Below are 16,838 nucleotides of genomic sequence, written 5' to 3'. Positions count from 1 at the left end.
CTCCCCATGCGCTAACAGGGGCGACCTGGGTACACGCTTTTGCCTGCAAAGTCCTCAGCTCAGGGCCTGCTGCTGAGAGGGACTCACTCGCAATGCTGGTAGTGATGGTATGCTCCTCATCGCAACTATTCAGTGAACACCTACTATGTGCCAGGTCCCAGGCTGGGTACTTTCTAGATGTTATCTCACCTCACCCCTGCTTCAGCCCTGGGAGGTAGGTTTTGCTATTAGCCTTCTTTTACAGATGAAAAAACATTGAGGCTTGTCAAGGGGAAGGCACTGACCCAGAGACCCACAGTCTTCAGAACATAGGCCCACACCCAGGGTTCTGGTCCCAGCGCCTCCAGAACTCTCCAGAGCCCATGCAGGACCATCCCCTAGGTCTGACTCTTCCAAAGAGCAAACAGCTCCAGTAGGCAATCCCTTGCAGCCCCCATCCCTTATCAGATGCCTCCCACTGACCTCCCACCTCTCCTAGGTCCGTCTCTCATAACTTTTAATAAGAGGTAATAGTGTCAAGCAGCGGGCATCAGCTTCATTTTTAATTATCTAATTTACATTTAATTTTCCCCACCAATGTGATGCAGTTCATGGATGTTTTACTTAAGAGCACCCATTTATGGGCTGAGAATATGTTCACAAAATGAATGGGTAATGCTTCTCTTTTGGAGGCCCCTAGTTCAGAGTGGGGGACCCCACCTGGGGCCTTGAGCCCTGAGACCTAGCAATCAACGTAGTTCTTGACACTGGAATAATTAATAAACAAATATCCCAGAACCCTTTCAGAGCATGCATCTCCCCTTCTAGCCTCCAGAAAGGATGATTACTGAGTGCTTTACTCTGCTGGACACTTTATAGAAATATCTCATTTGGGGCGCCTGGGTGGCTCAGTCGTTTTGCTTCTGTCTTCAGCTCAGGTCATGATCCCAGGGCCCTGGGATCGAGCCCCACATCGGGCTCCCTGCTCCGCGGGAAGCCTGCTTCTCCCTCTCCCACTCCCCCTGCTTGTGTTCCCTCTCTCGCTGTGTCTGTCAAATAAATAAATAAAATCTTAAAAAAAAAAAAGAAATATCTCATTTAATCCTCGCAGCAACCCTTATGAATAGATACTATAAACACCTGTTCCGGGCACCTGGGCAGCTCAGTCTGTTAAGCGTCTGACTCTTAGTTTATGCCAAGCAGACTCCACGCTGAGCATGGAGAGTGACATGGGGCTCAATCTCATGACCCTGAGATCATGACCTGAGCCGAAACCAAGAGTCGGGCACTTAACCTAACTGAGCCACCCAGGTGCCCCTCTCACTCCCTCTCTTAAAAAAAGAAAGAAAGAAAGAAAAAGAAAAGAAAGAAAAACACCTGTTCTATGGGAGGACAAAGAGACCCAGAAAGACGAAGTGTCCTGCCCAAGGTCACACAGTAATAGAAGGCAAGCTGGCATCGCAAACCTAGACTGCATGACTCAAAGTCTCCTCTACACTGCAGGATTGGGTGGCCCCTCTGAAATTCCATGCCCTGCTCCTGCAGGAGACCTTGGATCTATGGGGAAGTATGCCCTGTGGTTCTCAAGATGTCAGTGGAGTTGGGTGGCAGGGCGAGAGGGAAGGAGAAGGACTCAGTGACTCCGGTTTCACAACAGCGGACCCCCAGGGTTCCCTGAGAGCTGGGCTTGGTTTTCCGGGCCTTTCAGTACTCAAAGGCCATGACTTCCATGGTGGATTCCATGGGCTCCAGGAAGGTCCTGGAAATAGCAGGGGCACCCGTGTTTCTTTCCCACATTGGTCCACCGATGACCCTGGGCCTCCTCGAAAGCAGAGGAGAGGAGCAAAAATTCTGGTTTCCAGGAGAGAAGAGAGAGGGTGAAATCCAAAATGAAGTCTGAGCCCAGGGCTGGTGGGAAGAAGACATAGGCCCAAGGCAAATGGGCAGTGCGGATACTCATCTGGAACCCAGCTCCTTGTGGGCACTGTGGACCCTTAGCTCGACCTTAGCCAAGACTGGGCTGAGAGGTGGCATGGACACTCACCCCAGCCTTGGTCAAGCCCAAGGGGTGAGCACTATGGACAGTGACACCAGGCCTCAGCCAGGCTTTGAGCAAGTGGACAATGTAGACACTCACCTGAAGGGCAACCACACCCTGGGTGGGCAGTGTGGATCCTCAACTCAAGCCTCTGCCAGACCCTGGGCGGAGGGCAGTGTGAACTCCTCCTCAGTCCAGATCAGGCTCACAGAATTGGGAACTCTTGTGAGATTTGAGGCAGCTAACCCCCACCCTACTGTGGGGACATAGACCTGTATTCCACCAAACGCCTGTGGTCCCAAAAGCTCAGCTCGCCACTGCAGGATAGGAGAGGGCCACCCTGGAACACAAAGGCCCAATTAGCACCCCTTGAACCACCCCTCCCTCTCCAGCGTCCATGTGCTTGATAGAAAAGGGAGATTATGACCCACTGCATACTTCAGGGAGCTGCCAGGACTATTATGATCATTAAATGAGATGGGGCAGACTCTCCTCCATTCCTGAGCACCTCCTCTCCTTGGTAGCTCCTTCATTACACAGAAAGGGAAACCAAGGCCTGGAGAGACCAAAGGACTACCCCAAGATCACCCAGCAAATTGAGGTCAGAGGCGGTAGTGGAACCCGGGTCTGGGTCTCACATGGGGGCAGGACTGCACTTAACTCCATGGACTATTGCACTGTGCCGGTTAAGCTGAATCTTGGCACCTGGTCCAGGTTGTGCGCGTGCGAGCGTGTGTGTGTGTGTGTGTGTGTGTGTGTGTGTTGCTGGTGGGGGGGTGCAGCGGACAGGGTGTCAGGGGAGCTGCCGCTGCCGCCTCCCTGGTATTTTTAGCCTTGAGAATGAGCTGAGCTCAGGGCTCTGAACAACCATCGGCAGTGAGGGAAATGGGAAGGTCCCCGCTACCCCTCCCTACCACCGCCAGCCTGGAGCCAGGTTTGGGGGGGGTAGCCTGGAAAGGGGCAGAGACCCCAGGGAGTGCGAGCAGTCAGACCCTGAGACCCTGCACCTCCCCCGCCCCGATCTGAGTTATTTTTCCAATGCCCCCTTCCCATGGGGTGCATCAGAACCCAGCCAACCTGACAGGGATAGGCACCCCCCCTCTCACCCCCTGCTACCCTCGGCTTCCCCTGCTAGGAGCTCCGGGCCAGCTTTCTCCTGCGCTGCCAGGTCAGAGCTGCAAGGTTCCCATGACAACGGATGACAGCAGCAGAGGCTGCTGGCCACAGGGTCAGGGGTGAGGGGGGTGTGGGTGGCAGAGCAGAAGAAGGGAGGGGGCCTAGCACAACGGTGGGGGAGGGGGCTGGAGTGAAGGACCCCGAAATTACAGCTCCCTCCTGAGGCCTAACACCCCAGGAAAGGCCTAGAACTTTGCCTGATTGATGCCGAAAGGGACTCCATTGCACTGACTGGGGAAGCCAGGCAAAGGAAGGGTTGGCTATGCATTTGGTCATGCGATCACGAAGCCAGCTAGAGGGTATGGCTTGGATGGAAATCCTAGCCCCTTGCCTCCCAGCCCAGCACTCTGCTGCCTCTAGGGTCTTGGCAGTAAGAGTTGGGGTCCAGATGATCCTATATCCCCATCTCCAGGAAGTGAACAGGTTCTACAGCCCTCCAACCAGCCTGGCTTGGATTCTTTATCCTCTAATGAGGGGTCAGGGCCCCAAAACTGACAGATCACTTCTTGTCAAGCCTAGCCCCCCATTTTCTAGCACAGGGTATGTTTCAGTTTCCTTGGATGGGGACCTGACAAGGATCACACCCCCTGCTGACTCCCCACCCCTGGTGCAGGGGCTGGGGGATGGTCAGGCATTTGCCCCACATACCCAGGTTGACTGAAGATTTCACTCCAGACCTAAGTCCCTTCAAAGGCTGCCCAGGTTCCAGAACCATCATTGGCTTCCACTGTCCCCAAGACAAAACATATACACTCATCCTGGAGTTTGGGGTTGACTCTGCAGTCCCTGGGGCTCCCTCTGGTATGGTCTCCTCACTGCTCCAAAAGTACCAGTCTCCATGCCTCCTAGGTAAGCAGCATAGTCCTTCGAGGCTCAGCTCCACTCACACTCCTTCAAGAAGCCTTCTCGGCTCTTCCCATCCACGCAGATCTCTTACTCACCAACGGGTACAAGGCTTAAGAGTTCACATGTCCCTTGCACACATGACTTCTCATTCCATCCTCCTAGCATCTCTGGAAAAGTGATGTTACTTGCTGATGAGTAAACTGAGGCCTGGAGAAGAATCTCCTTAGAGAAGGTCATACAGGGGCACCTGGGTGGCTCAGTCATTGAGCATCTGCCTTCAGCTCAGGTCATGATCCCAGGGTCCTGGGATCGAGCCCCGCATCGGGCTCCCTGCTCCGCGGGAAGCCTGCTTCTCCCTCTCCCACTCCCCCTGCTTGGGTTCCCTCTCTTGCTGTGTCTCTCTCTGTCAAATAAATAAATAAAATCTTAAAAAAAAAGAGAGAGAGAAGGTCATACAGCCTGTGAGCATCAACTTGGGACCTGGCTGCAAGCCCTTTTTTCTCTTGGCGTCCCCTCTTGGCAGTTCCCAGCCTGTGGGACTGTAGTTGGGATCCTCAAGCTCAGACCCAACAGCTTCTTCCTCCCGCTCCTTAAACAAAGGGCCAACCCATGTCCTCCGCCTCCAACTCATCCAGTTCTTCAGCATTACTGAGCACCTAACAGGTGCTAACAAGACAAGCCCTTCCCCCTTGGAGCTCACCTTCTAGCCCGGTAGGCCAGCAAGTGAACAAGTATGGTCCCAGCAGGGTTGTGATGGGGGCACCCGGGGCAGTGGGTGCACAGACGAGGGTTCTCCAGCCAGAATTGCAGAGTCAAGGCAGACTCCAACTAGCTCTGCCTCCCTTAGGTCCCGCCTGCCTTGGGAATTTTACTCCCCTATCCAACCTCAGTCCCACTAGCTGCAGCCCTAGAAGATGTTTAAGTGGGTGATTGGCTGAGAAAGGCCAATACCCAGGTCCCTGACCCCCGTGCTTTATCAACCAGCAACCTTACTCTGTTATCTGCCCGGAATCGATCCCCTCTCTCCACCATCTCCACAGACCCTCGGGATGGGTAGAGGGGCTGGCTGGACAGCAGGCTCGTTAGGCTAAAGCTGGCAGATCCACCGCACTCCTCTTGGAGCCCCCCATCCCCCAGCTCTGCTCTCCGAAGAACAGTAGGGCCAGCAGAACCAGCAGGAGGTAGGAAAGGGTCAAAGCCTCCCCCTCCCCGGGCTGCTGAGCCAAGCTGGGAACAGGAGAGAAAGAAGCCACAGGATTGCTGCTTGGTCCTCAGGGCTCCCGATGGCCACCAGGAAGGCAAGAGAAAATGAGAAGGGGACTCAGTCCCAGCAGCCAAAATCCTCCCACCAGTTGGACTGGGGGCTATGGGGGCTGCAGGAGGCAGGGCAGTCTCCCGACCCAGAGCCCAGTGCCCTTGCCAGTGGTGGGGGGTCAGGGCACTGGGCACCGTCGTGATGAAGCCAGCTGCAGGGCGATTAATCTCATGAGGACTGTGCATCAGCCCCCCACTCCAGAGCCTCCCATGGTCAACCCCACCTTGCTGCCCCGGGAGTTAATCTCAGCTCCGGGGACTTCTCAGCCGCTGTCATGGCTGCATTAATTCTGAGGCAGAGGGAGGCAGGAAGGAGGGAACACAGATGGGGGGGGGTGGATAGCCTCCTTGGGAAGTCCCAAAGGATGGGGTCCCAAAGGATGGGGCCTGGGGCCCCCTTCAAGGCCCTGCCCTGGATGAAGAGTGGGGGGCATCCATATTATCTCCCTTGGACCATCAGAACCCTTGCACCCCCAGCCTCTAGCCCTCGGCCACCAGCTGAGCCCCAAATGCAGTTTGCAGTTTTGACAGCAGATGTCTCTGCTATTATGATTTATCAAAATGCTTAAGGTAAATAATGCACACAATTTATAGGAAAGGAAGCGGGCAGCAGAAGGTGGGAGGGATTGAATGGGGTCAGGGGACTTTGGGGCAGAGGACTCAGAGCACCCTCACCTCTGTCCTCAGCTCTCCCCTCTCAGACCCGAGGCTCGATCCCAGCCTGGCCCTGGGGAAAGTGGCCAGGGGCAACATCAAGCCTGCCCAGCTGCCGACCCAAGCCTGGTCCTCAGGAGGTCAGGGAGTGGATGGGCCTGTCTTGCTGGGGCCCAGCCAGGCCTGGGAGGTGGCCACCTGAGGGAAGCGCTGAGCCAGCCTCACACCTCAGCCACGTTTCCATGGCTTCACTGAGTCCTGGCTCCCGAGGGCTCTGTCGCCTTATCAGCAGCGGGCACTGCCCTGGCCCTCACCCTTGCTGTCACTCCCCCCGGACCCCAGCGGCTGCCTACGGATCCTGCTGCAGCAGGGCCAAATTTCCGCCACAGGCAGTGCCCCGTTCTGGGCAGGCCTCAGACCTGGGTGAGGGGCTGGGAGCGTGGTGGCAAGTCGCCACGGAGGCTGAGGCCCTCGTAGATTCAAGCTGCACCCGCTCTGGGCCCCCCAAATACCCAAACCCTGTCATTCCAGGGGAGGGGGCAGTGATCCTGGGCTACCCTCTCATCCTCCACCCTCACTCCACACAGTGCTCTTTGTTTCCAAACCTTTCTTGGTTAAAGAATTTTGGGGGGTTTTCTGATTTGAAAAGCAATATATATTTATTACAACAACAAAAACAAAAAAAGAGTGAAAAAAAAAAAAAAGAGTCAGAAAGTGCAGAAAAGTTTAAGGAAGTAATGCTTGACCTTAATCCCACATCTGGGCATGATCACAGGCAGCATGTGGGGTGGGGGTGGGAGGTTCCTTCCAGCCAAAGCCTGAAGCATAACCAGGTGTTTAAGGGCTAGCCTCTGAAACCAGAGGAACCCAGCTGGGTGACCTTGTGTGTCTTTCCACTTCTACCTCTCTGAACCTCAACTTTCTCATTTGAACAATGGGGTAAGTAATCAATGCCCTCCTCACGGGTTACTGGGGGGCTTAGGTGAGCGAGTAAGTGCCGTGGGCCGGCCCAAGGCCTGGCACACGGGGCCACAAGCTCCATGCAGTGTGAGGCAGGAGACTTTAGCACCTCTAACCAAGGGTAGAGATGCAGAGTATGGAGGTTCCAAGGGGCTAAGGAAAGGGGGCTCTTTCTAGTAAGTCTCCCCCACCTGTGAACAGCACTCCAATTAGGGTTGAAAATGCATGAGAGGAAAAAAAAGCCCCAGAAAGAAGAGATCGTGTGTTTATTCAGCCCACAGAGGTTTCCAATGCCACCCCCACTCAACTGCCGGCCACAGCCCTGAAGCCAGGTGATGCTACCCAGAGTGATCAGGACGGTGATGGGGGTGGCGCAGGGGCACTAAACTTGGCCTGCTGGGGTCCAAAGGGCCCCGGAGGAGGTAGCACCCGAAGAGGAAGGCATCAGTCAAAAGGGAGAAGGCAGCAGGCAATGGAGCTGCATCTGACCCATCATGGGGCATCAGGAGGCCCGGGTAGCTGGCTGCCAGAGCCCCCAGCCCCAGCCTCCCCCCTCCCCCCAGTCACTCCGCACCCAGGCCTGGAGCCCTGGAGGACCTCCGCTCCCCTCCCCTGGGCCCGCCCCATCTTCACGCCCTGCTGCCTGGAATCTGAGGCAGCCCTTGTTCTCTGGCAGGAGGGGAATTTAATGCCGCTGAGGGATGGCAGGTCGACAGGCGAAGAGAGATGAAAGTGTCCGCTCTGGCAGCCGGGTCGGGGCCTCGGGGGGGGACCCTCCTGCAGCCCCCCCAACGCTCCCCAGCCATTCTCCATTCTGTGTGGCACGAAGAGCCCTCAAGGGGCCCTCAGGGAAGATGTGGATCTCTGGGGACAGGACTCCCTGCAGGGCTGTGTGACCTTGGGGGGCAGCTGGGCCTCTCTGTGCCCATTACTTGCCTGCAGGGTGCCTGGGCCAAGATCTGTATCATTAACATGCTGGTGGCTGCCTGTCCCTCCCTCACCTTGGCTGTTGTCAGCACGGCCTGTCAGCATAGGGCCACGGGTGGGCAGTGGGGGACCCGGGCGGGCTGCACAATGACCTCCATCCATCCATCTCTGGCACCTGGGAGCTGCTGCTGCAATCAGGTCAGGCCTAAGCAGCCTTGACTGCAGCCATGCCAGGTGGCCATCGCCACCTCCTTTGTGACTGCATAGAGCTAAGTCGAGCCTGGGAAGAGAGGCTAAGGCCCCGAGTCGGAATCTGCCCCCTGGGCCAACAGCCCCATGTCCCTGCTGGAGATGCTGTGGGTCTTGGCATGTGAGGTGAACTTGTTGCTCTGCAAAGCACCCCGCCAAGTGCCCCGCCCCACCCCACAATCCCTTCTTTCCTAGAGACAGACAGGCAAGGGTGGTTGGCCAAGGTCATCCATCAAGGGTGCATGCAGATGCGTGCTCACGTGCGTGCGCGCGCACGCACACACACACACACACACACTGACACATGGTGACCAAGAAGTGAAGAGGCCCCATGTGTTCAGACTCCCAGGTCCCCTTTCCCTTCCGTGGAGGCACACGGTCCTCCCACAGCTGCCTGGTGCAAGGGGTGGAGGCCAGAAGCCCGAGTTCTAATCAGACCCTTGCTACCATCTTGCTGTGTGACTTGGGCGCGTCACATACCCTCTCTGGGCTTCAGCTGTACATCTGTAAAATAGGTAGTAACAATCCCTATCCTGATGATTTTCTGAAGCCAAAGAAGCAAACTTACTCGACAATCGGACACCACTCCAGACCGAAGACAGCCCCCAGCCAGCCTTGGGGCAAAGGGACGTGCCCGTGCGGAGAGCCCAGCTCCCGGCCCGCGAACTCCTGGCGGCTGCACGGGCCGGGCCACCTCCTCCTTGCCGTACAGCAGGACTGCAGCAAGCTCCTTGCAGAGCCTGGGGCCCAGCCGGGGTGCCGAGTCCGGTCAGGGCATGAGACAGGGGCCCCAGCGCCAGGGGGCGGTGTAAGGACACCGGGGGACCAGGTCAGGCCGAGCCCCGCGGCTTTGGAGGGGAGGGGGCGCCTGGCAGGCGCTGGGCAGGCTGGGGTGGGGAGAGGGCCTTTGGCGGCCACAGAGAACAAAGAGGCTGGGGTTGCCAGGAGATTTTGTGGAGCTGGAGCTGGTGGTAGGGCCGGGAGAGGGGCCGTGGCAGCCGTGGGAACTGCGCCTGCTGCCCCCACGCCAGCTCCCCCCCCCCCCCCGCCCCAGACTGGGCCTCAGGGCCAGGCTGCGGGGAAGAGGGGCGGCCGGGGACACCACTCTGTCCTTAGAGTTGCATGCTGTGAGGGCAGAGGCCCAGGCAATGCTGCACGTCCAGCCACACACGGCACAGTGTCAGCATCCCTGAGAGGGTCGCAGGTGCACGTTGACACACGATGTCACAAGCACACACCCAGGGTTGTGCAAGTGGTGTCACGGGGTCTCAGCTTGGTCACCGGCCAGCATCAGACCCTCCCATGGAATCCCCGGCGTCAGTCTCAGGGCCACACCCATGATGGTTACACAGACACAATGTCACAAACCACCGAGACTCACCCAGTGTGTCACAGGCCCCTGAATGCCACACAACATCAGTGTCACAGATCCAATGTCACACACACGGAGCTGGCCCGTGTCGCACACATCACACTGGCTCTGCCACAGGACTGCACAATGTCATTGGATCACACGTGCCATGTCACCGAGCACCCCAATGTGTGGCTACTGACATCGTGCATTAACCCACAGCCGTATGAGGTCTCCCAGAGCCTGCCACACAGTCACAGACCTGCTTTCGTGTCACACACAGCCATACTGTTGCACAAGGCCTCACACGGTTGTCAAGGCCTTGGAATCTGTCTCTCACGCACACACACACGCACGCGCACACACACTCGCGCACATGGCTGCATGGGGGCTGGGTTTGTCTCCAGCACCGTGCGTACCCCCACCCACCCCTGCCATCCGGGGGGGCGGAAGGAGAGCACGGGCTGAAGGCTCTCAGGTCACCAGGAGGTCAGGCTCCCAACGGTAGCAGAGCGGAGCGGAGGGCACCCCTAGGGAGGGGAATTGGGCATACAGCTCCGCAGGGAGCCTGCCTCTGAGTACTTCTCCGTCAGCAGGAGAGCAGCAGGGGTGAGCCCGCAACAGAAGACACCGAGGTGCTAGATACAGGGAGAGACACGCACGGACTCAGAGACGTGGAAGGATGACAAGACACAGGGACACAGCGTCAGAAACCAGGAGACCATCAAGAGAGAGATTCAGAGACAGCGAGCCAGACAGAAATGGTTAGAGGTGGACGTGCCGGAGCAGGGCCTGGCCAGGGCTGGAGCCCGCGGGAGGACGGGGCGGCAGCGAGCCCACTGGAGGGGGGCGTGGGAGCGGAAGATGAGGCGGCCAGGGCTTTAGGGAGGACCCACAGCCTGGGCAGAAGGTGGGGGACATCTTGGTGAGATTTAGGTGAATAGCTTTAAAATAGCAGCACCAGCTGCCATTTGACCGAGTGCTTATGATGAGCCAGGCCCTTCCCTAGAGTGATCTCATTTCATCCTCAGGCGACTTTATGGAGGAGAGACAATTATTGTCCCCGTTTCCCAGATGAGGTAACTGAGGTCTCATCATGTGTTCAGCCCACAGCTATCCCCACCCTTGCCTGGACCTCCTCCAGACGGAGGGGCTGGCCTCCCATTTCCACAAGCGGAGCACAGAGGCCAAACTGGAAGACGTGAGGGGCTTCAAGCTTCGGGCTTCCGTGTCAAGGGGGAGGCCCAGGAGCCATGGCTGGGCTGTGGGTTGGCACACTCAAAAGGTACAGGCTGGCTGAGTCCCAGGAACCCCCTCCGGGCTGGCACTGGAGCCGTCCACCCCACACCTGTAGGCATGCCAACGAGGGCTGGCCGAGGCCATCTGCGGCCTGTGTACTGCCAGCAGCAGGGCGGGGGGCAGGCCGGGGCCTCCTGCCTGGGTGCCCCCTGCTGGCCAGGCTGCCCACCCTGCCGACCCCAAGGACGACCGCCCCTGCCCACTCGAGGATCCGGAGGTGCTGCAGTGTGCCTTGGGCAGGGGACGAGGGTGCCCCTGGGTGCAACACCTCCCCCTACTCCCCGCTGGACGCCCCCCTCCGGCAGAGCCGCCTGGAGAGATCACAGGCAGCCACATGAAAGGGAATTTTTCCCAGGCAGAGCTGGAGTTGAAAGCTGCCTCCCCCCACCCCCGCCTGCCCCCGCTGTGCCAGGCCAGGCTGCTGAGCTCCTGGTGCTCTAAGGGAGTTTGTGACACCGGGAGGGGGCTGGGGGTCAGAGCCCCCACCCAATACAGGCTGCTTTTCCTCCTCCCGGGAACAATGGCAGAGGCGGGCAGCCCATCTGCCCCAGCTCACTACCCACTCACCTTCACAAGTTGCCCCTTCCCTCATCCCAGAAAGCCTCCACCCACCTGAAGCGAGGCCCCTGACATTGTCAGGAAGTCCTTCTTCCAGTCTAGCCTCCATCTCAGCCAGGCTCCAAGCAGCTGGGTGGGAAGAATGTCTGCCCGTCAAGTGGATGATAGGTCTCATCCTGCAGGCCGGCCTCTCTGATGTGCAGGGGTGGGGGCCATGCAGCTGTCACCCCTTCCTGTTCAGGCTGCCTTGGCCTAGACCATGTGGCTATGTGGTGATTTCCCCAGACATCTGGCCTCCGAGGTCGCAGACAACCTTGAGCCAACAAACTTTCTGGGGGTGGGGAAAGTCGCTCAAGGATACCCCACTCCCGGCTTCAGTCCAGCCGCCCTCAGGCCTGAAGAGGGATATGGGGGGCGGGGGGGGTAGGGGTTTTTCTGTGTGCATTCTGGGCACAGCCAGGTCCCTACAAATCTGGGTTAAAACTGCTCCCTGGGGATCACCTCGGTGGTTGGGGGAGCAACAGATCCCTGCAAGAACGAACGAAAGAAAGCGAACAGGCCGCTCGGGCCCCACCTCCTGTCCTGCTGGCTGCTCTGCACTGGCCAGGCCCTGACGACAGTAGAGAAGGTGGCCCCAGGTGAGAGAAGGTCCCTGGAGGTCCGGGTTCTGAGGCAGAGGGTACAATCGGGCAGGCGAGAATGTTCCAGAACCAGCCATTTCCCGATTAACAGCACTTCCACCACGCCAGCTGGGCTGGCTGTTTCTGCTTGACCCCTGCCTTTCAGGATCTGCCGGACCTGACTCCCCAAGAGATCCCAACTGTCAGTGTCCCCGGGCCATCCTTCTTCCTTCCCAGGGTGGCTCCACATCACCCCTGCCCAGCAACAGCCCCCAAGCCAGCCCCCCCAAACCGGAGAGCAAGAAGCCAGCGGTGCTTCGTGACACAAACATGCATTCGTTTTATTCACAAAACAGCCTGGTTTCCTAAAACAATACAAACAGCATGTTCATCAGCAGGAAGCTGGCCGTGGGCAAGGGGGCCCAGGCCGCAGGGCCCCCCCCCGCCGGGGCACCCACACCCACCGGCAGGGGGCCACGCAAAGAAGCCCTTTCTTCTGTGGCCATGAGCAAGGCCAGAAAAAAAGGACTTATTTTCTCTAAGGGAAGTAGCCAGGATCGGAAATATCGAGACATGGGCTCCCCAGATCTCAATGGATAAAGGAACAGAACTTTCATTTTCGCAAAATCATCGTTGTCGGGGTGGGGGATCCCATTCTGGGGACCGCGAGTGCAGCGTGGGCGGCCCGGGCGCAGGGGTGGGGGGGCTGCTCCCTCCCCCTCTGTGAGCTCCTGGCCGCAGCTCGGCCCGCGTGGATGGGTACAGAAGGGCTTCGCTGCGGCGCCATCAACATTCTCTTTATAAACGTGAGTGGATTCTCCAGGCAAACTATGCACTATTTCATGGTCGGAAAGAATCAAAGGAAGTTTAAATGAGGGTGGAGTTAAACTGTGCTAAATTACAGTAGTGCTTATTAGTAACTAGATTTCAAAAGGTTACAGAAAATTTACATTCTCTACACAAAAACTGCATCTCCTGCACAGACAACATCGACATCGACAACAGGAAGGAAACTGATTGTCCATTCTTTGCCCAGGAAGTCTCGGTACTTTATAGATTCGTCTCTACCTCTTTTTTTGTTGTTGTTGTTGTTCTTCCGAAAAAGCAGTTAAAATTTTTTTTTCCTTTTTCTTTTTATACTAGGGACGTGGAGATGTTAAAACGACAACAAAAAATATATATATAAAAACAGGAATGAAATCTGTGAGAGAATATTTTTGGTTCTAAAGACGGGTGCATCCGTTTGTCTTCGCCCGAATCCCTTGCCGGAGACCACACGAGCAGTGACATTGCACGGAGAGGGCAAGCTTTGGGTTCCCGCCGCCGTCACTGAAACCACCGGAAGGCGGCTCCCGTCGGAAGCATCACCTTCTGAAGGCGGGGGCGGGAGACAAAAACAAGGAGAGAGTTCAGTCAGGGTCCGGCGGGGCCTGGTGCAAAGACGCTCCCCCGTGGAGGGCCTCGTGGCGGAGGGACGGGCCTGGAGTAAAGGCAGCCACCCCGTGGAGTTCCTGCCATCCTGACCGGGCCAGAGAAGAAGCCTTGACCCGCGGGGCCGCTGCAGGGCCCGGAGCACCCCGAGGCCCCCTGAGCCACTGTGTCCAGGAACCCTCCTCCTTCCAAACAGGAAGACCCATTCCCCCGGTCCAGAGGCCACGCGCGCCAGGTGGCTGTGGTGCGTCTGGGGGCTGTGTGCGTGGCTCTGTCGAACGAGCGTGGCAGCGTGCGCACCGGCTGCCCGTGTGGATGTGCACCCCGAGCTGGGCTACGGTGGCTGGGGTGGGGCTGGGGTGGGGACGAGGGAGACCGGCTGTGTTAAGAGGCTACGTCTATAGAAAGACTGTGGACTGGGCAGGGAGGGGTGTGTGCGTGCGTGCGTGTGTGTGTCTACAAGAGATGAGAGCGGGTGCCTTTGTGTGCATATAGGTGTTCTCTGGGCAGGAGAGCAGATATATGAGGTTTGGGCCTTGGGGGTGGGGAGTAGCCACGGCTGGGATGTCATTATTGTTTTCCAACCATTCTGAACATTTGCGTCCAGCCCACTCATAGAGGGGCGGGGCCCGGGCCGGGACAGCAGGCTGAAAAGATGCTTTTGTACCAGGCCTGGCACCACCGCTAGGCTGCCACGGCTGGGGGCACAGGGACAAGCTCTGCCATGAGCGTGGAGAGAAAGCAGCATGGGAACCCTTCTGCCTGCTCTAAGCCCCTTCCTGTGCAGGCTGCCTTGGCCTAGACCATGCGGCTATGTGGTGATTTCCCCGGAAAGCCAATCATCCCAAAGTGGACAGGCCTGGCCTACACCCCAAGATCACAACCACCCCCTCACCCTAGGCCCATAGGACCCCTGGCCATTTACCTACGCAGCCAGACTGACCCCGGGGCCCCAAGAAACCCCAAATCCGTCAACGAGATATCTAGACGCAGGGTTCTCCCAGGCCTCGGGGCAGGGCAGTGAGCACCGGGGCGGCCTTAGGGGAAAGGCTGGGCTCTGAAGGGGCGAGTGAGGGGCTTTACCCCTTAAAGCCACATGGCCCACAGGACAGAACCCCTCAGGTGGGACAAGGGAGAGCCCCAGAATCTTAGGGCACAGACTGGAAACTTTAGGATACGTCTGAAAGTCAGAAACTTGGGACCTCAATGGCTGGCCCAAAACTCCAGGAAGGGGTTCAGAATCCCTGGGCCTGGCCGGAAATGCGAGGCCCCTGCCTGGAACTCGATGCTTGCCTTGCGAACTACGACCTAATGAGATCTCAGGATGTGGCGCTGACTTTCTGGGCGATGAACTGGTGTCTGGGAGCCTGCTCCAGAACCCCAGAGCCCAGGGATTGGCTGAGCAGCCCCCAGACACTGGCCCAGGTAGGAAAAGGAGGGTTGGGGGGGTGGGGGTGGGTTTGGACTGCCAGACAGACACAAGAGCCCACACACCTCCCTCTAAGGCGTCGTTACCTCCAGAGCAGCGGAAGGCTTCTTTTTGAGTTCCTCACATTTTCTGAATTTGCAAATCTGATGGCCAGTCTTTCGGTTCCTACAACTGCTGCACTGCTCGCAGTTGATGCGCCGCCGGCAGGGCGCGCACATGCCGCAGCGTTTCCGCTTCTTCTTGCCCGAGCTGATGGCCGAGGCCAGCTCTCCCTGCATGGGGTACTCGGCCAGGCCGGCCATGTGCAGCGCGCTCTCGGCCAGGAACACGCCCGCCGGGGTCATGATGAAGAGGCCCGGGTTGATGGGGAAGGCGCCCAGGTAGGGGAAGTCGGACTGGCCGTTGAGGGCCTCGGCGCCCGCCACGGCCTCCATGTCAGGCAGGCCGGCGCCCGCCTCGCTCATCAGCGGCAGGTGCTCCTGCACCACGCGCTTCAGCATCTCCGTGGACTGCGCGAACTGCTGCAGCGTCAGCTGTCCCTCGGCTGCCAGCTCCGTGGCCCGTTCCGCCTTGCTCAGCAGGCTGGCCACAGCACCACTTTTGTGCTTTGAGGTAGGGTTGCTTTTGTCCACGGCCATGGCCGCCGCCAGGTCGTGCCCATTGGCCAACAGGGAGGCGGCAGCTGCGGCAGCGGCAGCCTTTTCAGCAGACTCGCCGCCCATCATGCTGCCGCCGCCCCCGCCCCCGCCCCCGAAGGAAGAGTAGTGGGAGAGAGGGCGGGAGCGGCGCAGGCTCTTGTTGAGGGGTTCGCTGATGATGCCGCTCTTGTTCCGACGCTCGGGGGGCGGAGCATCATCCGCCACCGAGGCTGGCGCGGCCGTGGCCACCGCCGCGCTCTTGTCGGCCACTCCCGCCTTGGGGCCGCCGCCGCTGTTGCTGCTGCTACTGCCACCGCTGTCCTGGGGGCTACTGCCGAGGCTCGACATGGTGGGGCCAAGGGCCCAAGGCCCCCGGCGGGGGGGGGGGGGGGGGGGGGGCTGCCAACCGCGGGGCGTCCACAGACGAGCACCGGCCCGGCTGCCCACAGCACAGATGCCTGGTGGGCCCTGCTGCTCAGGGCAGGCTCATGGTTAGGTGTGCACGGGAAGGGTCTTCACTCTGTTGGGACAAGAGGGGACAGAGTCAGGGCGGCGGTAGACATCTCCTTCCTCCACATCACCACCACCACCACGACCAACAACGGTATCTCCGAAAGCCCACTGTAACAACCGCAAGCCCTGCTGGGCACTTATCACGCGCCAGACCCAACACGGTTAGGTATTTTTTGTGTACTATTTTTTTTTAAGATTTTATTTATTTATTTTAGAGAGAGAGAAGATAGAAAGAGAGTGAGCAAGCACGAGTGGGGAGAGAGCAGAGGGAGAGGGACAAGCAGACAAGCAGACTGCGCTGAGCGCGGAGCCCTATGCGGGGCTCGATCCCCCACAACCCTGAGAGCATGACCTGAGCCGAAACCAAGAGTCGGACGCTTAACTGACTGAGCCACCCAGACGCCCCATTTATACTATCTCAGTGAAGACTCACAAGCACCCTTTGAAGTAGTGGCTAATAATTCTCTATTTTGTAGATGAGGAACGCAAGGTTTAGAAGACTTGACCATGGATATACAGTTGCCGAGTGTCACGGTGGAGGCTCAGCCAGGGTCTGTACAGCCCAGATCTCCGGCCAGTTCTTCCTGGGCTGGGGGGGGTAGGAAACAACTGAGATGTTTATTAACCTCGGAGGGTTACAGAGTCACATTTTGCTTCCTAATCTTCCTTCCCTGACCCATCTACAAAAGGATTTGGAACAGCCTCTGCAAAGCTTGAAGGTTTAGACCAGAAGTCTGGGAAGTTGGGATGCCTGGGTGGCTGAGTAGCGGCATCCGACTCGATTTCGGCTCAAAACGTGATCTCAGGATCGTGGGATCCAGCCCTGCATTGAGCTCTGCGCTCAGCGGGGTATCTG

The 16,838-nt window shown here is 58.2% G+C and overlaps 1 protein-coding gene across 4 annotated transcripts in view; it reads right to left on the bottom strand.

The window, feature by feature from the left end:
• Positions 1-12,291: 12,291 nt before the first annotated feature.
• The window catches only part of CXXC5 (CXXC finger protein 5), a 34,528-nt gene continuing 29,981 nt past the window's right edge, over positions 12,292-16,838 (bottom strand). For 3 of the 4 annotated variants that reach the window (XM_021701827.2, XM_021701829.2, XM_021701828.2), the window contains exons 2-3: positions 14,918-15,989; positions 12,292-13,342 (exon numbers count right to left, since the gene is read on the bottom strand). In XM_021701827.2, the coding sequence (XP_021557502.1) occupies positions 13,298-13,342; positions 14,918-15,817 (945 nt within the window). In that variant the 5' untranslated portion in view covers positions 15,818-15,989 and the 3' untranslated portion in view covers positions 12,292-13,297. The remainder of the gene's footprint in view (positions 13,343-14,917; positions 15,990-16,838) is intronic. The other variant, XM_021701831.2, reaches the window with a different exon arrangement.

This window comes from Neomonachus schauinslandi, chromosome 7 (genome assembly GCF_002201575.2).
Source record: "Neomonachus schauinslandi chromosome 7, ASM220157v2, whole genome shotgun sequence".
NCBI classification, from domain to species: domain Eukaryota; kingdom Metazoa; phylum Chordata; class Mammalia; order Carnivora; family Phocidae; genus Neomonachus; species Neomonachus schauinslandi.
Note: the sequence above shows the minus strand (reverse complement) of the source record. Positions and strands in the feature narration are given on the sequence as shown.